The 23,072-nt window shown below is 41.9% G+C and overlaps 1 protein-coding gene across 3 annotated transcripts in view; it reads right to left on the bottom strand.

The window, feature by feature from the left end:
• The window catches only part of EPSTI1 (epithelial stromal interaction 1), an 86,846-nt gene extending 66,760 nt beyond the window's left edge, over positions 1-20,086 (bottom strand). For 2 of the 3 annotated variants that reach the window (XM_038387492.2, XM_038387493.2), the window contains exons 1-4: positions 19,810-20,086; positions 10,601-10,659; positions 6,987-7,070; positions 623-696 (exon numbers count right to left, since the gene is read on the bottom strand). In XM_038387492.2, coding sequence (XP_038243420.1) covers positions 623-696; positions 6,987-7,070; positions 10,601-10,659; positions 19,810-19,991 — 399 coding nt within the window. In that variant the 5' untranslated portion in view covers positions 19,992-20,086. Of the gene's footprint in view, positions 1-622; positions 697-6,986; positions 7,071-10,600; positions 10,660-17,536; positions 19,195-19,809 lie in introns of those variants that run through there. The other variant, XM_043504539.1, reaches the window with a different exon arrangement.
• Positions 20,087-23,072: the final 2,986 nt, after the last annotated feature.

Here is a 23,072-nt window from a genome sequence, read left to right as displayed (position 1 = left end):
AGATAAATTCATGGAGGATAGGTCCATCAATGGATATTATCCAAGATGGGCAAGGAGGGTTTTCCTAGCCTCTGTTTGCCAGAAGCTGGGAACGTGTGACAGCGGATGAATCATTGATGATGATGTGTTCTGTTCATTCCCTCTGGGGCATCTGGCATTGGCCACTGTCAGAAGACGGGATACTGCGCTAGATGGACCTTTGGTCTGACCCAGTATGGCCATTCTTATGACTGACCTTTACAAGTGTGTATGCCCTTAATAATGAGGATAATACTTACAGCCCTCAAAGGTGAGTTGGTGTGTTGATTGACTAGTTACTATTTATGTAGCATGTTGCAAATATGAAGGGCAACTTCAGTGGCATTATCATTAACCTCATTATTTTAGAGGTGATCTGCAACATTGTTTACACACACTTATATAGCAGTCTTCTCATTTTCTACATTACAGAGAAGTCTTTCAACTCCACCTTTTCTTTGTCTCTTTTGAAGTCTCATGACTATTTCTTTTGTCAAATAACTGGGAGTTCATTTTAAAGCCACAGGGAACAGTGGGCCTGAGGGGGGTGGGGGAAACAGTATTTCCTAAATCAAAACTAAAAATCACATGTATTCCTCCTGACCTTTTGCTGGTATTTAGATTGCAGGAGTCTGATGTGTTGTTTTTGCCTAGCTTCAGCCTCAGATTCTGTTCCACCTAGAAAATACAAATTGCATTCTGCATGTTAGAAAATGTTAAGCCCAAGTGTCAGCAACAAGAGACACTGTAATATAATAAATACATTAGGCATACATGAGAATATTTTCATAATCATGCTGATAAAAATGAGAAATCGAAGAGGCCTATTTTAACTTTTTGCCCATCTCTTTTTCTAATGTCAGTCTTTCTCCAGCACAGGATTGTTATTTGCAGAATATTCTTCACGATATTGTCCTTTTTACTGGTAAATGACTGAAGTTACGGGGGTTCATCATTTTACTTGAGAGACTATTTCACAGTTTAGCAGTGTCTTGCTTTCTAATTAATTTCCTGATGGTCATCCTAAATTTTCTTTTGCTCAGTTTATTCAAAACTGAATATTGGTGCTAGATTTGGTCCAAAAAAAGGCAGGAAATTGTTTCACAAAAATACTTTCCCAAAATTGATAGAAATTTTTGAGGTTTCTAATTGGATGGCCCCCCAACCATCAAAGTACCTAACATCAGTGAAAACACAGAATTTGCTCTTTATTAGCAAGGGGGAAAAAACACTAAATTTTTAAAGCAATCAAAAGCCTGATTAAAAACACAAGCTTCACCTGCATCTTAGCCTTACCAAACCAAGGTTCAAATAGTAGGAAGTATAGTTTTCGGAGGCATGGATCCTCTATTGAGAGCACCCAGTCTCTAGCCATGAATCTGTAAACTCTACAATAGACGGCAAGAGGGACCCAATAGATCTTCACTCTCATGGCAGGGCATGGAGAAAGTGAAATGATTTAAATCTCATTATTCTCAGTTCTTCTGCCAGGCTACTCTGAACAATTCTTCTTTTCCGTGATGTTCCCTCCATTTATAGAAGGCAATCGGGTCTCCCTTTGTTGTTTGGGCAAGCTGATTCCTTTAATTGCAGCTCCATAATTATTTCTGTTTTTCTTCCCTGAATTCCTTCCTATTGGTCAACATCTTTGTCATTACAGAGGTACCCAAGACTACAAAAGCTGGTTGCATTAGTGCTACATACAGAACTATTACCTTCCTAATCTGTGACACTCTGAGGCTTAACTTTACACACCTGTGTAGTCCCCCTAGGAATCAATGGGACTATATAGTATGAAAGACAACAACTTATTGTTGACACTATAATCAGCTCACAGTTGGTACTATAAATAATTTTTCCAGGTTGAGCATTTTTGTGTTACTTCCTGAACCCTTTTCTAGCCTTTCTGGATCCCTGTGTATTATTCCGCCCCCCCTCCCCCCCGGTATTGCCAACACTTTGCCTTTTAGCATCATCTGCAAATTTATCAATTCCAGCTCCTGATGTTAATTAAAGCCATGTGCATCATTAATTTCCAACAGAGGCACACCACCGGACATCAGCCACTACTCAATATACTGCGGTTCATCATTACCCTTTGCTTACAGCCTGCCAGCCAGTTTTCAATCCATTCAACAGGGCTCAGATCCAAGACAACTTGAATTAATTTTTCAAATAAGATTTTGTGAAGTGGTATATCAAATGTTTTAGACAAATCAAAATGTGTTATAACTCCTGCATTCACTTAATATATATATATATATATATATATATATAAAAACAGCAATGAAGGTTGTCAGGCATGATTTGTTCTTTATAAACTTACAATAATTTATTGCTTAGAGTTCTATTATCTCAGGGAAAGTATGGAACTCAAATTTGTTTGTTCTCTATGGTACCTGAAATTATGTAGTCCCAGAAAGATTGGATGTCTGCCAGTCACAGAAATAGTGCAGATTTGGAATTCTTACAATATTTAATCACGGTAGCCAAGCAATTGTAGAACTTCAATTTGAGGAAATCTGATGATTGGGACATTAAAAATACAGTCTCTCTAAAAAGAGTCACTCTCAGAAGAGGCATTAAAAGAATTTGCAATCTAATAAGCCTATTTAATTGTGCCATTAAAAATGCCATTGGGAATCTCTTTCTTCAAGCCTCTGCTGCCCCTCTTAAGCCCACACGAGCAAGTATAGAGCTAAAGTTCTTAATGCCAGATATTGAATATAGTGGACATTTCTCACCAGTTATTCAGGTGTATTTGCTTCAGTTTGGAAAGTACCAGCACTCCAACGGTTGATGTAGCCTCCTCAAATGCTGAAGTTTCTACATGTCAAAAGCCTTTTATTTCTTCTCACATCTGATCTGTATCTACAGTGAAGTCACCAAGGAAGTGAATCTGCCTTTTAATCTATGTTAATTATTGTGCATTTCCCACAATTCTGATTCCTCTGACGGAAGCTCTGAGGCTCCCTCTTAGTCATTCCACTCACTTTATGGAGCTGAGAACACACACCAACAGCTTTTTAGTTTCCTTCACATTAGTGGAAACTGGCTGGCAGGCTGTAATGGCTCCATGTCTAGGTGGCAGCCGGTATCAAGTGGAATGCCCCAGGGGTCAGTATTCGGGCCGGTTTTGTTCAATATCTTCATTAATGATCTGGAGGATGGGGTGGACTGCACCCTCAGCAAGTTTGCAGAGGACACTAAACAGGGAGGAGAGGTAGATACGCTGGAGGGTAGGGACAGGATACAGAGGGACCTAGACAAATTAGAGGATTGGGGCAAAAGAAATCTGATGAGGTTCAACAAGGACAAGTGCAGAGTCCTGCACTTAGGACGGAAGAATCCCATGCACTGCTACAGACTAGGGACCGAATGGCTAGGCAGCAGTTCTGCAAAAAAGGACCTGGTGTTACAGTGGACGAGAAGCTGGATACGAGTTGCCAAGAAGGCCAATGGCATTTTGGGATGTATAAGTAAGGGCACTGCCAGCAGATCGAAGGACGTGATCGTTCCCCTCTATTAGACATTGGTGAGGCCTCATCTGGAGTACTGTGTCAAGTTTTGGACCCCACACTACAAGAAGGATGTGGAAAAATTGGAAAATGTCCAGCAGAGGGCAACAAAAATGATTAGGGGACTGGAACACATGACTTGTGAGGAGAGGCTGAGGGAACTGGGATTGCTTAGTCTGCGGAAGAAAAGAATGAGGGGGGATTTGATAGCTGCTTTCAACTACCTGAAAGGGGGTTCCAAAGAGGATGCATCTAGACTGTTCTCAGTGGTAGCAGATGACAGAACAAGGAGTAATGGTCTCAAGTTGCAGAGGGGGAGGTTTAGTTTGGATATTAGGAAAAAAAAAACTTTTTCACTAGGAGGGTGGTGAAACACTGGAATGAGTTACCTAGGGAGGTGGTGGAATCTCCTTCCTTAGAGGTTTTTAAGGTCAGGCTTGACAAAGTCCTGGCTGGGATGATTTAGTTGTGGATTGGTCCTGCTTTGAGCAGGGGGTTGGACTAGATGACCTCCTGAGGTCCCTTCCAACCCTGATATTCTAGGATTCCTCTTTCTCCTACCATAAGCTCTGAAGTTCTCTCTCTCTTTTCCAAGGGTGTAACTTGCTGCCTTCATGTGCATTTTCTTTAAATGGCTCATTAGTATTAGTAGATGTGAGGTAATGAGGGGGCAGAATGCCATGTTCACCAGAACTTGAAAAAAAAAAAAAACAACTTGCCTACTAACCACTGGGAAGCTTTTCATGGCAGAGATATGCATCTCAGGAGGATTAAGATATTTATTTCTGCAGAACTGTCACCATATACCCTTTGAACCAAGTTCTTATCCATGGTCATTAGGTATCTCCATGATACAAGGAGGGGCATAGCACTGACTACAACATGCCTTGATTAAAAGAACCCCCGAGTCCATGTCCTTCTGGATGATATTTGTGACTGGGGAAGCCTCCACCTTCTTTAACACCTTGCTAGCCTTGTCTACACTACCAAAGTTGCCCACTGGCAATGGGAGCTGCTGAAACAGGGAGGAACATGGTTTGACTGGAATCATCAACAAGGACAAGCCACATTCAGCATAATTTCAGATGGGCTAGTGAAAGCCTGTTGCTGATTGTTTAGGGGAGGAGAAAAAAGAAAAGGAGTACTTGTGGCACCTTAGAGACTAACAAATTTATTAGAGCATAAGCTTTCGTGAGCTACAGCTCACTTTAGGGGAGGAGGACTCTCTCTGTTCAGCAACTAGGATGCAGACAGTGAACCCTTCCCACCAAGCCAGGACAAGAGAGTGACATTCCTTTTCCTTTCCAGCAACGGGAAGATGCACTTTCAAAGTTAAACACCCACTAGCTAGTGGTTGATATAGAAGAGGGTGCCTTAGGACAGGAAACCCAGCACCTTCCTCCCCAGAAGATGAGGGGAGGGGTGGGCTTTTCACTTCTGCAACATTCCAGTACCACTCTTCTATCTAAAACAGATGAGGGCAAACTACAGCCCACGGGCCACATCTGGTCCATGGGACCCTCCTGCCAGCCCCTGAGCTCCTGGCCTAGGAGGCTAGCCCCCAGACCCTCCCCCGCTGCCCCCCCGCAGCCTCAGCGCGCTGTGCTGCTGGCACAATGCTCTGGGCGGCACAGTTGCAGAGCCGCAACCTGACCCGGTGCTCTGGGCAGTGCAGTAAGGGGGCAGGGGAGTGGATAGGGGGTGGGGCAGTCAGAGGGCAGGAGTCCCCGGGAGGGCAGTCAGGAAGGAGATGGGGGGTTAGATGGGGCGGCAGGAGGCAGTCAGTGGGCAGGGGTTGGAGTCCCGGGGAGCCGTCGTCAGATAAGAGGCGGGGGGCTGGGCCGCGCCTGGCTGTTTGGGGAGACACAGCCTCCCCTTAACCGGCCCACCATACAATTTGGAAACATGATGTAGCCCTCAGGCCAAAAAGTTTGCCCGCCACTGATCTAAAGCATTCATGAGCTAACAAGTTTAGACCCTGTATTCTACCCCTTTCAAGATTGCTTGAAAGAAAGATTTCACTCCAGTTTCATGTACTGTTTTTCAGTTATACTGTTCTTATTTAAAACAAAACACAACTACAAAGGCTGGTCTGTGAATGAGGTTTCAACTTCATCAATACGGTCTCTCTGTGCATGAGGGTAGGCAAAAAGTCACCTTAACTTTTCTGCCTACCTTTGTACATAGACAGCAAAATTGCAGCAACGTGGATCCCAAATTTTATAGAAATGTAGGAAGGAACCTCGAGAAATGATCAAGTCCAGCCCCCTGTACTGAGGTAGGACCAAGTAAACCTACACCATCTCTGACAGGTTTTTGTCAAACTGGTTCTTAAAAACTTCCAAGGATGGAGATTCCCTTGAAAGCCTATTCCAGAGCTTAACTACCCTTGTTAGAATGTTTCCCCTAATATCTAACCTAAACCTTCCTTGCTGCAGATTAAGTCCATTGCTTCTTGTCCTGCCTTCAGAGGACAAGAACAATTGATCATCATCCTTTTTATATCTCTAACATATCTGAAGACTTATCAGGTCCCCTCCTGCCCAGTCTTCTCCTCAAGACTAAACACACCCAGTTTCTTTAACATTTCCTCATAAGTCACTTTTCCTAAACCTTTTGATCATCTTTCAAAAATGTGGCTGCTCTGAATGATTTTTAGTAGCCAAAATGAGTCATTTACAAAATACTTTGTTATGTTCCTTCCTCGAGCACAAGCTGATATGATCTGCAGTTTGAAAATTGCAATCCACGCACCCACAGTTTGATTCATTGACCTATTGGCCATCCACCCCAAAACGTGAAAAAAGTGATCTCCCAATTTAGTTTCATTGTAAACACCAGTGATTAAGGCACCACATAATGTACTTTAGGAAAAGGATGCAAGTAGTTTCATGCCCTCTTCTGAAAGTCCTGTCTGGGGTGCAATCAGCTGAGTAGAGCCAGAAGAGTTTAGAAAAACAGCAGGTCAGACCTGGTTAACCATTTCCCCCATCCCCTTATTGTAGAATTCACCTTAAAAAAAAAAAGGCCATTTTTAAATTCCAGCCTAATGCTGCACTTACTTTTAGATTTGTGTCTATTTTTGTGGTTATAATTTTCATGTTACAGTTTTCAGTGCTCTCAGCCAAGTCACTCACTGTGCTTTCTTCAAATTGTTCTTCCATTGCCTAAATAACTATTCAAAATATGTAAGTGAATGTTTTACAGGGTTTTCTGCACCAGTCAGATGAAATTTCATGAAGGCAAAAGCTATGCATTTATGTTTTAGGAACTTCTTCATAGTCAAGTTCATTAAAATCCCACCAAGAGTAGCAATTATCGCTAACATTTTAACCAACAGTAAATCTCTAAAAACCAGAGCAAAAAATAAAATAAAACCATGACATTTTTCATTTATTTGGTTTTTTTTTTTAAATAATCCATTAAGTCAGCTTACTTCTATTTCCTTACCCAGTTTCTGTGGTTTCAGGTTAATTGGTCCTGGCCGGTGCTGTTCCTTCCACCTCTCCAAGTTCTCCAGTTCTTTATTGGCAACTAAATCAAAAAGAAAACAGTCAGCATACAGAAATAAGAGCCACTACTGTAAGGAATTTATAATACTGTTAAATTACATCACATTAAAAACTATGTGCACTCATGGGCAGGTCTACTATTCTCCACAAACATAGTTCAAGCTACACTAATGGCTGGTCCATATGGAAGATTAATAAGCATATGGTGCCAGCTACCAGCCAGGGGACTGATTTTATCTCTGAAAGCCTTGAGTTCAAATCCTATTATTGTTGTCTGAAGTAGGACTGGCTACTATAGATATATAGACTATAGTCATGATAGTTCCTGGCTAGTAGCTCTCCCCGATAATACCAGCAAGTTACCTATTTAAAATTATATAAATAAATGCATAGAACTCCCAAGACACGCGCCATCTGTCACTGTTCACTCATGCTACTTTTTGTTCTTTTCCTTCTCTGCATTCATCTGTTCTCTGTGGATATTATAGGCTGTGGGACCATTAAGAAAGTTCATCTCTTCGCTGCAGCCATTTTTGGTCTATGGAAACTAGCTGCACTGCCCTCTCATTAGTTCCCCAGCCCAGTAGCTCTTCCTGTGAGGTGAAGAGTTATGGCACCCCTACAGAGCAGACTAGGAGCAGGCTGGAGAAGATGGTTGGGAATTGTGGCAGTTCTGCATCTTGGCAATTCTCCTCTGCATGGGGACTATGGCAACAGGGTACACAATCTAGGGTGGTACTTGGGCTGTTCTAACCTGCTCCAGGAGCCAGTTTGATCCTTGCCAGCTTTAGTAAAAGGAAAATAAAACCTCCCCTCTCAGACTGCCTACACAATAGGGTAAAATGAGTTCTGCTTAACATATGTTCAGACCTACCTTCTTTTCTAGTGAAAAGAAGGCCTTCGTCACCCATGCCACTCTGCACTAGCGCTGGGAAGAATTCCCCCGCTTGTCATTTTCCTTGTCTGTAAACCATCTTGGCCCCAATCCAGCAAGGTGCTTGTAGAGCTTTTTGAGTGCAATGCACATGCTTAAGTTTTCTGCTGGACTGGGGTCCTAGCGTTTTGTTGTCACAACACAAACACAACTACAACCATGACAGCAGCATTGTGTCTGCCTGGGCTGATTCTCACTCCTCTGAATTGTTTTCCTCCTGGGCTGATGGTGGTGGTTTGGTGTAATGGAACAGATGCCAGGGTTCACTTTCTTTCTAGAGGAGACCACCACAACCCCTCAGCAGCTTACTCCAGGAGTAAGGTAAAGTGAGCCCTGGATCAACCAGAGTCTTAAATTTAAGAAATTAAAATTAACCACACTCTCCAAAGGGTTTCAAACTACACAGTGCTGACCCACTGCTCCTACCCGGTAGTTCTCAGACATTATGAAAGATATTGGTGAAGAGTTACAGTGCAGAGTTACTCCCAAATACAAGAACAAAAATTATGAAAAATCTTCCAGTTCCTGCCAAATAAAACTCCTTAATTTACTCCTAATCTTTTCTGTCCAGAATGTGTATTCATTATTTACTAGCACTTGCTAAACAAAAATCTTTAAGCCAACCAATATGAACTTTTACAATGAAATACTTTAGATTGCCATCTAAAAGATTGTTTACTGTATACACACTGTATACCCTGTCAGCATTTCGAGGCTTGTGTGCATTTATAAAATTTTATGCAAGTCATGTGTGTCTCTGAGCTTGTTACCAAGGAATTTACGTACACAGTTCTTGTGATTCTGGGATTTTGTGTTGTTCTCTTTTTTTAAAATGTATATGACATATGATTTTATTTTATTTTATACTCCAAATTTTCAGTAAAATGGGCTACTGCAATTTTTAAGGGCTTGGTGCATTTCACTGCGTCCTTCAACATGGAGGGAAAGTTTAGATATTAGACCTGATTTGGGGAGGCAGCAAATGTCTACAAGAGCCCATTGAAGGTCAATGGGTTTAGTATCTGTTAGTAAATATTAAACCTTTTAGTTCTTTGTGTATTTTTGAGTCATTTATATATTGACTATTCCTTAGAATCTATATTCAACAAAGAGAATGTCTGAACTCTAAGGCCCAGAACATTGGTCCTTCACCGATAAGGAACCCTATTCAGGAATTGTGTGTGTTAGGCTGTATTTAGTAATTTCGTAGTGCCTTCATGTCTATAAAACTCCAGATATTCTTGGAAACCACCTCTTTAACATACACATATTTATAAACTTATGCACATATAGCTTACATAAGCACATATAAACTTGGGAAACTAGTGAGGGATGATTGTTACTGCAGATCTTCCCCGTTCATTCCCCAACAGAAAACAACGATTATGGGGTCAGAAGGACTCACTGAAAGACATTATCTTGAAGAACTGTTGGTCCTTTCAGCTGTAAATAATCATGCCTTCACACATAATTCAAGTAAACTGAGAATGCATAGAAATTACATCAGAACATCTGTTTATTTTGGCAAAGAGGGTTTCTTTGCCTAAAACCCTATATGACGACACTGGTAAGGGAACATAGTTGGGGAATGAGAACTGCACCTCCCTCCAGATACAGTAAAGGAGAGACACAGAGCCACTTGATCTGACAACACAGGCGTGGTAATGTATCTATTTCCTTCTGCATAATGTTGTACTAATCTCTGATTGATGATCTTTGATTAAATAATTCCAATTGAGCCAGTTGTTCAACAATCTCAACTCTAACTCAGACATGCAACAATTGAAGATGTAGATATTCTGTGCTGTTCAAATATCAAGCCATTGGAGGTAAGATGACTTGCATTGTGCAGTTGTATAGAGAATTTGTTAAGCACATTCTATAAATGGACATTTTCTCCCTGAAAACAGTACACATGTGAACAGTTTAACCATATAAACATGCAATAGGTACATTATGCCAATACTGGCATTAGAGAAAGATTAACTTGACCATGGATAGCTAAACAATACTCAAAATTTGATCTTCAAACCTAAACTCGACACCTGGGGGTGGGGGGAGGGAAAAGAGGAGGAGGGTTATGAACTTTAGGAGGGGTATCAACTTAATTCTGAATGTGTCTTGTAGAACTTCGTTTGACACCACCTTTCTAATGGGAACATTTTTACAGATATCACATCTTTCTATGGTTGAACTATTTGTTTCCTAATTTGACTTTTCTACCCATGCAAAATATTTTAGAACAGATACAAGAAGAGTCTGCATGGTGATGGAGTTTACCTTTACTAGGTGATCACAATCAGTGCTTAATTTTTGCTGGGTCTTGCCAGGGCTGAGCCCCGGCACCTCTACGTTTGCCACGTCAATTATGAAAGTAAAAAAAAAACTGCTCGAGTCCCAGCACCTCTCATTACAAATTAAACACTGATCACAATGATCATTCTGGCCGTGGATTCTATATTGTAGTAGCTTTAATATTATCACAGCTGCACACAAAAAAAACAATGTAAAGGCTGAGATAAACTGCAAGGGTCAAAGCACAAAAACAAAAGCTGCATTTTGTAAAAACAAAAGCACAAAAATTCATCTTGAGAGAGAGTGTTAGATAATGCACTTACTTTTCTGTATCTGGTTCCTTCTGGTTTCATTTGGAGGTATCAAGACATATGCGCTTGTACTGGAATGGAAGGAATGTTGTTAATTACCGTCCACGAGTATGATGGATTCATTACTATCCTCTATTTCAGTGTTTCCCAAACTTGGGATGCCACTTGTTCAGGGAAAGCCCCTGGCGGGCCGGGCTGGTTTGTTTACCTGCTGCGTCCGCAGACTCACCGCTGCAGGCCAATGGGGGCTGCACTGGCCACGGTTCACCGGTGTAGGCCAATGGGGGCTGCAGGAAGCAGCGCGGGCTGAGGGACGTACCAGCCACCACTTCCTGAGGCCCCCATTGGCTTGGAGTGGCGAACCGCGGCCAGTGGGAGCCACTATCAGCCAAACCTGCGGACATGATAGGTAAACAAACTGGCTGGGCCCGCCAGGGGCTTTCCCTGAACAAGCGGCATCCCAAGCGTGGGAGACGCTGCTCTATTTCAATATGGACCTTTAGAATTTTTAGAATTTCTGTAAGAATAGCTACAAGGTTTAGAACAAAACTGGATGTATGATTTCTGCAGTAGGTATATACACAGAGATGTTTTCAATCACAAGCCATGCTGTATGTCATGTGTGTCAAGAATAAGATTTTCAGATATACTCAGCATTGGCCTAACTCTGCTTATGAAAGTCCCACCCTCACTGCTGATATAATGTCTCCTTCATTTCAAGATGTATGTCCATAGATTTGCTACAAAATGTTATACAGTACATCCTGTCCATGAACATCAGTCAAATGTTTGTCTAATAGGGAAGGCATGGGAATTAGCAATTCTGGGTTCTATTCCTCTTCCCAGGCTCCATCCTACAAGGTGCCTAGTGTTCTCAAGCACCTATTGATGTCCATCTTTGGCCCGTGCCTCAGTTTCTTCATCTATAAAATGGGGATAGTACATCACTGTGGTGTCATGAAGCTTAATGGTTATGAAGGACTTTAAATTTTCTGGGCATATTTATTATTTTACAGTAGTGCCTGAAAGCCTCCACCCTTCCACACATCCTGCAATCCAGAATGGGTCTCAGTTGAGCTAGGGGATTAAAGAGAGACATTAAAGGAATGGGGTGAGGACAGAGGAGCACTGAGGGCAAGAAGAACAAGGCTGGCAGTAGGAGAACTATGAAGGAGAGAGGCAGGAGGTGCTTAAGGAAAGCAACTGAAAAGGGGACAGGAAAAAAAAATCACACAGAGCTTCGACTGCAAAAAGCAGTCTGCTGCTATATCACTGGGATCCAGGGCTGGGAAGGAAAGTATTTATATCTGTTTAATTACGGATTTCTTTTTGAAGGCTTATTCTAGGAACTGGATTCATTAAAAAAAAATTCAACTATGGAGCTGCTTGCATTAAATGGAGCCAGCTAATACAATCCTTTCTTATCTTATTATTGTGATAGCCACTGAACATTTTCCATGCAGCCAAATATCCTTAACAACTGGAATGCTGCAAACTCAGTGGAAGCAGTATGTACTGCACCCTCACAAATTTGGCCAACATGATGTGTTATGAGGTTGTGCAGATGAAAGTTCACACCACAAGGGTTCAAAAAAGAATTAGATAAGTTCATGGAAGATAGGTCCCTCAATGGTTATAAGCCAGGATGGGCAGGGACAGTGTCCCTAGCCTCTGTTTGCCAGAAGCTGGGAATGAGCAACAGACGATGGATCATTTGATGATCTCCTGTTCTGTTCATTCCCTCTGGAGCACCTGGCATTGGCCATTGTCAGAAGAAAGGATACTGGGCTAGATGGACCTTTGATCTGACCAGTATGGCCATTATGTTCAAGTATTGCATGTAAGTTAATGACCAATTTAAGGCAGGTTAGCAAAGCTTATCCTTGTTTATTTAACACAACTTGTTATTCTTGATCATATTACTGTATGCTTCTCCAAGCATTCCCTTATTTGGCTTGATTTAAAAATGTTTAGACTTCCTCCCCCCCAACTAAGCTTGAATGTCATCTGTTCTACTCTTTGACGGTTTTGTTAGGTTTGTTTTTATGGTATTTTACTAACCAGATCTCAGACTACTACTTCTCTTGAGATGTTATACATGAGTTTGTCAACTTCTTCAGTTCTATTCTTGTTTCCTGTATTGTCTCTCCAAACTTTGCCAAAGAAAATTATGTACAGTTTCATTTTTCAGAATGACTTCAGGGTCTATGGTGATGAGCCCTATAAAAGGTTGCGGATACAGATAGAGATAGGAATTAGCCTTTAAATTTACTCTCATATGGTAAGGCTCTGAAATTTCACAGTATTATGGTTCCTCTCCTTTAGATCCCCAGTTTTTGGTTTTTTTTTTTAAAAAAAAACTATATTAAAGAGTATCTATGGAAAGAACGGTCAACAAATCCAAAACATACATAATCTCCATAAAGATGATCATTTCCTTAGTCTGAGATTCCTACTGGCTCAAATATATGTATCAGCAACAAATGCATCAGGGCAAGGTACAAGAAAAACAGCACCATAAAAGTGCAGTTAAAAGGAGACTGTTAAAAGCTGAATGGGTTTTCATATCATTGAAGTTTATTTGGAAACCAGATGAAGGAGGAAGAGAAGAGAGGCAGATGCAGAGCAAGAAAGGGACAAAACCAGCTTTGGCTTTCTTCAAGTCTATCATATAGTGCTTTGGTTATTTTAACTATCAGAATAGTGGGGAGGTAAACACCTTTTTGGTCTCCCTTTACTGAAGTATGCATGTACCTACCCCACGTATGTAGGTTTCATTAGGAGTGTAGGGTTGGGAGGTCATTGATGAGGAGATTCCAGGTGTGCACCACTGGGAGTTGGAAAACGACTTGTTTAACATTAGAGAAGACCCAGCTGAACAGTCAAAGTGTGGCTTTGGACACCCAAGGCTTACTGGAAATCAGTCAGTGTGGAAACTCAGGACCAAAGTCTAAGTCCCCAGTCGTGCAGTTACCATGGGTGTTCTTTAATGAGGTTCTGTACAGGCACTGCAATCAACAACTCACAGACTGTCAATTGCAGGATCGGGGCTTAAATCCATACTCTAATTTGTTTTTCCTTTTCCTTGAGACCTTTGAATTAACTGTTATTTTTGCCTCTCTGTGAAAGGAATTCTTTCACTCTGTGTTTGAGCCAGTTTGCAATACCACGTGTCACACATATCCTCTGACAGACACTCTGATCCTGCAAAGCCTTCAGAACCCTAGTTACAAGAGGGCAATTTAACATTCTAGTCAGTTTTCTGTTTAAGCAGAATCTGAGCTACTGCAGTAACTGTATTTGGAAATGAGTTATCCTAATTGCCTTGCTGGAAATTAATGAAATATCCTAATTCTGAAGATTTTAAATTATCAATATAGTGCACACAATGTGAAGTACAAAAAGAGTATGAAAAAAATGGCATGGAACAAAAAGGAAATATGTTTTCTACTACTCAGGCTCCAAAATACTTTTTTTTAAATAGTTTATTTTGTGCTTAATGAAAAATCTATTGTTTTATTATTTTTTTTAAACTTTTCCTTGTAATGTCTCTTTAGAGTTATAGAGGATGTGTTTCTCCTCCAACTCCCCCGATAGAGATCCCATTAATGGGCTCTGAAAATCCTTGATGGATTTTCTGAGATTTTCCCCACAGAAACAGAGAAAATACATTTTGGCTTACTACTACTTTTGAGCAAATATTGACTTCTTTGATATTGGTCTGAGTATGATGCCTGAAACCGCAATGCACTTTCTTTTTAAAAAAGAAAAAACTGTTATGAGTTTGTGAAGACAATTTCAACATATTCTATGGGGGGGAAAAGAGTATTTGACTGTGTGGGTGGGAGTGGGGACACTATTTCAAATAAAGATATGAAGTAAAGAAGGAAAAAACCAGCAATGTTCGGTTTGATTTGCACCACGTGTACATACTCTTATGTATGTATCTTACTCATGCAATAGTCCTGATGAAGTTGTACTTAAAATGCTTGCAGGACTGGACCTTCATAAACTTAACTCTGCTTCCTTGTGCATAGTTTTTGATTAAATTATACAACATAAAACTGTTTTGTTTGCACATGTCCTATTTTGCCAGATGGCGCCCACTGACAATTTTGCATGTTATTTTTGCCGTTTGGCTGGGAAATTCTCACATTACCTGGCAAGAGGCAATGCGAGCAACAGCATGAGTACTCTCCTGTCGCTACCTTTACAGAGCCATGCTAATGAAATTAGAACGGTTACTTTGGCATCTCTTCAAAATGTTATTAGTTATTTCCAGAGCAAGTATTTCCAGTTCTACAGTACATGCACCAATACAAAATGGCTGCAAGCTAATTATTCCACTCTCCATGGAACTAGATGATCTCATCTGATGTTCAGTTTGCAGTAAGAGATAGAAACATGAGAGTCCAAGGGAGAACATCACAAATGATTAAAGGCCTGGAAAAAGAAGAGATGTGGGCAGGTTAAGTGTAGAGAACTTGATTTAGTTGGGGACTGGTCCTGATTTGAGCAGGGGGTTGGACTAGATGACCTCCTGAGGTCCCTTCCAACCCTGATATTCTAGGATTCTATGAAAAGAGAGGCTCAGGGAGACATTATAACTGTCAACAGCTATGGAAAAGGAATACTATAAAGAGGACAAGAACCATTTATTCTCATTAGTCAGTGGAAAGAAGCAGAAAAATGCGCTTAAGCTGCAGCAGAGAAAGTTTACATGAAATACTGCATGAAGGAAAACAAAGGCTAGCTGACTTAAAGGATCAAACTGTCAAGGAGAGTTGTATGATCATCTTCAAGGATACTCACAGATGGACATAACATTCAATTGACAGGCACTGTTTAATAATATCCCACTTCCTAAAGCACATATACATGGCTGCGTTGGTGGGCACCAGCCACACATGAAGCAATCACCAACCTGCCAAATCAGACATTTTCCCAAAGTGGGTCCATGCTAGTGGTAAACAACTGCCCGGTAGCTGTCTGTTTCCCATTAAATGGAGCTAGTTGCAATGGATAACTGAAAATTACAGTACTAAGTCCAAATCCTTACAACAGATCTGTTTACACAGACACACTGATGTTAACAGGGCTCTGTGTGGGTGCAAGTGTCCAACAGCATAGATCCATTTACAGGTTTGGGTCTCATCAATTTTTCCCCTCATCATTGGACAAATCCTGTTGTCTTAATTTATTTCAATGGGAGTTTTCACTAAGAGGGTTGTTTGCTGAGGCACAGATTTCCCAGCCCCAAAATAAAAGACAGTCAGTCACTGTCTCTTCTTTATGGGAACATCTAGAGCAGGGGTGGCCAAACTGCAGCTCGTGAGCCACATGCTGCTCTTTTACAGTTAAAGTGTGGCTTGTGGAATGCCCCCCCCTTCCCATTTTCCACCTACCACACTATGGGGAAGCTTGGGTCTTCTGCCTTAGCCCCACTGGAGACACCTGCCAGGGCTCAGAACTTCAGCCCCACAGAAGGTGCCTCCTGGAGCTCAGGGTTTCAGCTGCACTCTTAATGAAGCCCCGAGCCTCAGCAGGAGCCTCGCATGGGGCTGAATCCCTCAACCCCACCACCATGCCAAGGGCAGAAGCGCTGAGCCCTGGCAGGTGTGCCCAGCTCTTGAACTTCTGAAGATTGTTGTATGCGGCTTGGAGGATCAGTAAGTTTGGCCACCCCGTTCTAGAGTTTCCAAACAGAACAAAACAGCAGTAGCAAAATAAAGGTGGCAACTACAAGTGATCTCTACAGTCATACAAACCAGTGGGCAGGGTTCCAACTCACACCCAGCTGTCTCAGTTATTTATATTTCCCCTGCTCCCTCTAGTAGGACGGGGTTAATTAGCTCCTGCATGAACTTTTTAGGATTTGGGGTAGGCAGTGCCCTTGTACCAAGTCACTAGGGTGTCTTGCCTGAGTGAGGCCTAAGAAAGAACTACAGGATTCAGCCCTGAGTGGAGAAGCCTTTTACATAGGGAAAGGGATCAGAAGGAGAGGAAACAGAGTGAAGAGGAGAGAAAAAAAAAAGCATGAGGGGCAGAACAAGAGTTGTGGTATTAACATTGGCACTGAATACACTTTTCAGCTGTACAATTCTCAGTGACTGACAGCTATGTTCACACTATACAAACAGAGAAATGAGGTCATCTAAAATACACTTACTGGAAGGTTGCAACTTAACACACAAGAACCAAAGGGAGAGGAATGAACGAGCAAGCAAGCTGGACCCTAAGGCAGAGATGCACAACTCCCCAACCTTGCTTTTGGCTGACTCTTTGCACCTTGACTGTAGAAAGACCGATATTGCATGCTTCCCTACGGAAACCTCTAGCCTGCATGTAGGGCCAGGAAAAACCCTGAGAATCTGAAGTGATAGCTTCTAATTTTAAGACATTTTTCAATACACTAAAGTTTAGAGGTGAGCTACCAGATTTGGAGATTATGGTCCAAGCCATAAAGCTGGGATCCAGAATTGAACTTTTGGGCGTGTCGAGGGGAGCTTAGATCCCAGGGTTTAGTTCAGGACCATCTTTGGAAAAACTGTGTGCTTGGTGGTCCACTGGATCAGTGGTTCTCAAACTAGAGCCGCTGCTTGTTCAGGGAAAGCCCCTGGCGGGCCAGGCTGGTTTGTTTACCTGCCGCGTCTGCAGGTTTGGCCAAATCGCAGCTCCCACTGGCCGTGGTTCGCCGCTCCAGGCCAACGGGAGCTGTGGGAAAGCAGCGCAGGCCGAGGGATGTGCTGACTGCCGTTCCTGCAGCCCCCATTGGCCTGAGCAGCGGTGAACCGCGGCCAGTGGGAGCCGCGATTGGCCGAACCTGCAGACACAGCAAGTAAACAAACCGGCCCGGCCCGCCAGGGGCTTTCCCTGAGCAAGCGGCAGCCCTAGTTTGAGAACCACTGCCCTAGACTATCACATAGTTTAAGATTAGGGGAAAGTTACCTTAAAATGAAATCATGGTGAACTGCTCTCTGCTGTTCAGTAGATGTCATTTGAATGCCAACAGTGAAAGGAAATATTTATCTCCACACTTCCCTGGGGAAACTGATACATGGGGATGGATTAGATGACTCACTAGCCAATAATGACTGAGTGTAGGGTTGCCATCTGGCTGGGTTTTACCCAGACAGTCTGGTTTTTGGCTTCTGTGGGGGTTGCTGTGTTTCTGGTTTTTGACCAGAAAGTCCAGTCCAGAGGGGACCTGGCAACCTTAAATGGCACCTGAACTAAAAGTCCGGTTACCGCAGGGCAGGAGGAGGCCCTCAGTCATTAATCCACACCAGCCCCTGTTGAGCCAGGGTTGCCTCCTACCTACAGGCAGGCTCTTTAAGACAATCCAGCAAGCAACCATGAGAAGGTTGGGAGAGGAGCAAGCAATGGGGGCAGGGACTTGCGGGGGAAGAAGCAGGACAGGGGCAGGACCTCAAGGATCCGGTTACCAACAATTAGAAAAGGTGACAACCCTATATGAATGAGTGCGATCCTGAAAGGTGTAGTGATGGGAGATTTACTAGTGAATAGAGTACAGAATTAGGCTCTAAACAACCCGTGTAATTCAGAGGATTCGGGAACTCCCCGAATACAGAGGACAGTTATCTACAGGAATGTTTTGAAGAGCCTCTTGTCTCCAGTTTAATGGACTCATTTTCAGGCCTTTAAAATCTGATTGCACAAAGACTGCAGTTTTATTTTCCATTTGTCTAAGTAGCTTTCTATTGGTAACAGATTGAATGGATTTTTTTTAAATTGAGCATAAAGATTGAAAAAACTAGATTTTTTTTTTAAACTGTAAATGCGAAGTATAAGTGCTCTGTAAACAAGTGTTCCACTGTGTCCTTTCTCTTTTCATCCTGCATGGCAAGGGATGTTTGTTCCCATTTGTACAATGACATATCCTTGGATTTTATGAGAGCAGGTTTGTTTTTTAGGAAGGTGGATTTTATTGGAAACTATTTTTACACAAGGTCAGATTTAAAAAAAAAAAAAGTCAAGTCTGGTTGCTGAACAAGAGGGGCCATCACAACCTTTTTCTTTCTTAGTCACTTGACTACACTTTCATTTTCTATCTTTTGCAGATTTATTTTTTCAGGATAAGCTTTTGTTTCAGGTTTGTTCTGAACACATGCAATTTGGAAATCAACTTTTACACACAGCATGTTACAGACTTGAAGTCAAGCAACCCAATAAGCACAAACTGACTGTAGAAAGTAGTAGGTATTTTCAAGCTCTTCACCCTGTTGATTCATTGTTTCCCTATTTTGGCTTTCAAAGATATTATATAGGGTTTTGTCCAGGCATTTGAGTTTCATTTCCAAATTGAATTTGAACAGATGCTATTGCTGGCTAAGTTCCTGACAGATGATTCTCTCCCTTTGTCAGGCATCCTGGTGCAACAGAAACAGTTTGAAAGAGTTTGAGATTTTACTTTGGTTTGATTATTCCTCAAATACCTTAATAGCACAGAGCTAGAAAGACAGCCATAGGATTTCTCAAGCTTCCAGATGTAAGGAGTGTTTCTGTCATGCAAAGAAAAGGAGGTGGCCAGAATGCCTCTGCATTCTAGCTATTCCCAGCTGCCAGAAAAATCCCCTGAGCTCATACAAAGTAGTTTTTAATTCCTGCCATCATGGGTTGCATCCAAACTGCATAAGGAAATCAGTTCTAGCTCAGAACCAAAAGTTGATTTTTTGGATCTAGCAGTTTTTAATCCATCTCCTGTGATTAAATTTAGGTGAAAAAGATCATCAGAATTGGCTTTGACATTCCAGTTCAAGACCTTCTCTAATTAAGAGGCCATACACATATTCACAATGTACGTAATACCATCTGCATAGAAACAGATAGTAATAGAGATACACACCAAATTCTGTAATCCCACTGCACCTAATGCACACACACAATACTTATGTTTTTTACATGAACATATTAAGTACATGTGCATGGTCACACAGCAATATTATCTCTGAACCATATCTCCAGAGTCTTCATAAGAGCTCAGCTCTCTTTTAGGCACAAATAAGTAGTCAGATTCTCAGAAAAAAGTTAAGGGCCGAGCATTTTGAAAGTCTGACTCTTCACTCTTTCAAAAAAATTTCCTCTTTATTCACATCTTTTATATAAATACACACACTGAGTCTGGTGAAAAACTGGTACTTAATACTCACAATATTATTGTGTAAATACATACAAACTTAGCTAGACTGGTTTCTACTTACTGCTGCAAGGTTGGTTTTTGGCACCCCAATTCTTCCACAGAAGTCAGATCCCCCCTAGGATTTCCAGCTCCCTCTGTCAGCCCAGAGTTCTCCTGCTCCTGGTAACCCCTAGAATAGGAGGTGGTGGAGGCAGCAGCCACCTTGCACCTGCTATCTTTTTCCCATCCTGTTGCCACATACATAGTCTCGAAGTGTGTCCTGTCTTGTCAAAGAAGGCTGTAAATCCAGCCCAGCCAGGGACTTCTGACAACAAAACAAGGAACCAGAAAATGAAAGAAAAAACTGCCGAGTTACAGTCACTTGGTTTCAATTTCTTATAAGACCACCCCAAACCAGCTCCTCCCTGCTCTGACATGTGCAGGAGCACTTTCCCTTCCTCATTCACCCAATCACCTCTACTCCACCTGGAGCTCAAGCTGATCACTTGACTGACAAGGGCACAAAAGATAACTGGGAACTGGAGTTCAGGAACAGATAGAAAGCTTTTCTGCTCTCATTCTAATGGCCCAGCTGGGTGATAGTTTGTGCAGCCTGAGCTCTCTTTGAATTAACATATCTGAAATATCTAAAGTAGGGGTTGGGTAAAAGCTAGATCCCTTTCAGTTGTTGACCCCAGTGCCCCAAATTACACTACCTAACTGGAGAACACATCTAACTTTTTCTTTTGCATCAAAAGAACCTGGCCCCTGACAAATTGTGGCGCAACAGTGTTGCAGTACCCGAGATCCAATACCTGGATCCTGATAGATCCTGCAGATATTTGGCTCCAACCCTCCTAATTTTACTGCCTGAAGAAAGAACAAATGTAGACACTCTTCTTAAACAAAAAGGAAAACAAAATCAATAAAATCTGGATCCTGATGCACCTAGCACAACGCCACTGCAAATACTCAGGTCTGGCATCAGAAATGTGCTGGATCCAAAACATTTTGGGAACCTGCTTCACAAATTTCACTGCTTAAGTAAAAAGAAAAGGAGTACTTGTGGCACCTTAGAGACTAACAAATTTATTAGAGCATAAGCTTTCGTGAGCTACAGCTCACTTGTAGAGAGCAAGTTTAGCTGTTCCTATGCTAACAAAAAAAAATCTGGATTCCAATACATCCCAGTGCAACAGAGCTGGAAAAACCTAGATCCAACACACAAATTCTGCCAGATTCCTGCAAGTTGGGACCAGTCTCCCAAATGCCACTGGCTAAACAAAGAACAAGACAGCTGCTCAGATTGCACCAAAGAAATATGGATGCTAATTCATTCAATAAAACAGTGTCAAAAAAATCCAGAGCTAACATGTGGATTCTCCTATATTCAGCCAGGTTTTGGTCCTAACAGCCCACATTTTATTGCCTAACCAGAGAACATATTTAGCTGCTACTGCACTTTAAAAATCCAGACTCTAGTATAATAGTACCACAAAAACTCAGATCCAGCCTCTGAATCCTGCTGGATCTTACCAGTTTTGGGTCACAAACACAGAAATTGTATAACCAAAATAGAGAGCCAGTGTTGCTTCTGCTATACTGGGGAAAAAAATTGAAAAAAAAATGTGAACACCATCATATCTGGTACAAAAAACAAACAAAACAAAACAAAACAAAACAGCCACAAGTCTAATTTAACACCTTTATTCTGATAGATCCCGCAACTATTTTGCTGCAGGCCCATCATTTCTACTATCTATACTTATATACATATTCAGCTTTCTCCTAGCAACCCAAACTAATTGAGATTCCTAACTGGGACACATAGCCATGTAGTAACATGTTGTGGGGAGAAGAGATTTGGTTTTTTTTTGCAGAGTAAAGGGATCCTACAAGGAATACAGAGCAGGATGGAAGGAATATTCTTTCTCGGTTCTTTCTTTCTACCACCCTATGCATCCTATCTAACAGGAGTCAGTGGCCATAAGTGAGCGGTAGCTCACGAAAACTTATGCTCTAATAAATTTGTTAGTCTCTAAGGTGCCATAAGTACTCCTTTTCTTTTTGCGAATACAGACTAACACGGCTGCTACTCTGAAAAGTGGCCATATAGGCTCTTAGGGACAAACAAACAACAGGCAGTTACTGGGCCTTCAGAATTCCAGCACCAGTAAGGCACTTTCAGCCTGCTGCAGCATCAGGACCTTTTTTACTCTTCTTGGGCAGCAGTAGCAGCAACACCAGCCCATTATAGGGAAGCAATTACAGGGAATCCTTGCACTTAGGACGCTTTTCAATTGACAGCCTTTTTCTCCCTTCAGATGAAAGCGGGCAGGGAGAACAGCACACATCACATGCTGATCCCCATCAATCACTGATTTCTTTGGTCAAGCTTTCTGATTGGCCAAACCCGGGGCTAGGAGCCAATCAACAACAAGCGGCAAGGGGCCCCGGCAACAAGCTACCCCGGCTGTGGAAACCAATCAGATAAGCATCTGCAAGGGCCCCGGCCCTCAGGGAAGCCCCAAAAAGTTCTGGAAATGGAAAGTCAAAGCATATGTGATTTTATATGTTTATTTGAATGCTATTTACCAAATAAATAAATTGATGTTGCTACATTAGTCATCTATAATTCATTTAGTACAAAAATCTGGGTTACTGTGGTGAAAATAGTGTATCAAGCCTTGGTTCAGGAACCAATCCCCCCTTTATACCATTGATTCCTACTGGAAAAGCGGTTTCGACATACAACATTTTGACTTACAATGCAGTTCGGAGGAACGAATTGTGTCGTAAGTCCAAGGATCCTAACATTGTCATTTGAATTTCTGGCAACAGCTTCCTTTTGGTCCGATGGCTCCTCCAACTGCCACATATTTCTAGAATTGGTGATTCCTTTCCTAGGGGCCTGAGACATTTCTCCCTGATTGCCACATTAGTGTCGACATGGTTCATATGGTGATGGTTCATGTAAGCGCTAATGACACTGCATCACGGGATATCTCACAGATAATAGATGACTTCAGGGAACTCAGAAGCATGCTGAAAACAAAAAGTGTCCATGCAATGTTCTCTGAGATCCTTCCTGTCCCACGAAGGAAGGATGGCAGAGGGCAGAAGACTCTGGAAGTGAACTGCTGGAAGTAAATGCTCCAGGTAAATGGCATAGGGTGTAGGGTTTAGGTTTTGTGGAATATTGGTTCACCTTCTGTGGGGAGAGCAGGCTTTATAGTTTGGATGGCCTCCACTTCATTAGAAGTGGAACCAATATTCTCAGGAACAGGCTTGCTAGAACAGCGAGGAGGGCGTTAAACTAATAGCAAAAAGGGAAGGGTATAAAGT

The sequence above is a fragment of the Dermochelys coriacea genome, chromosome 1 (assembly GCF_009764565.3).
Source record: "Dermochelys coriacea isolate rDerCor1 chromosome 1, rDerCor1.pri.v4, whole genome shotgun sequence".
Classification (NCBI taxonomy): Eukaryota; Metazoa; Chordata; order Testudines; family Dermochelyidae; genus Dermochelys; species Dermochelys coriacea.
This window is presented reverse-complemented; position numbering and strand designations above follow the sequence as displayed.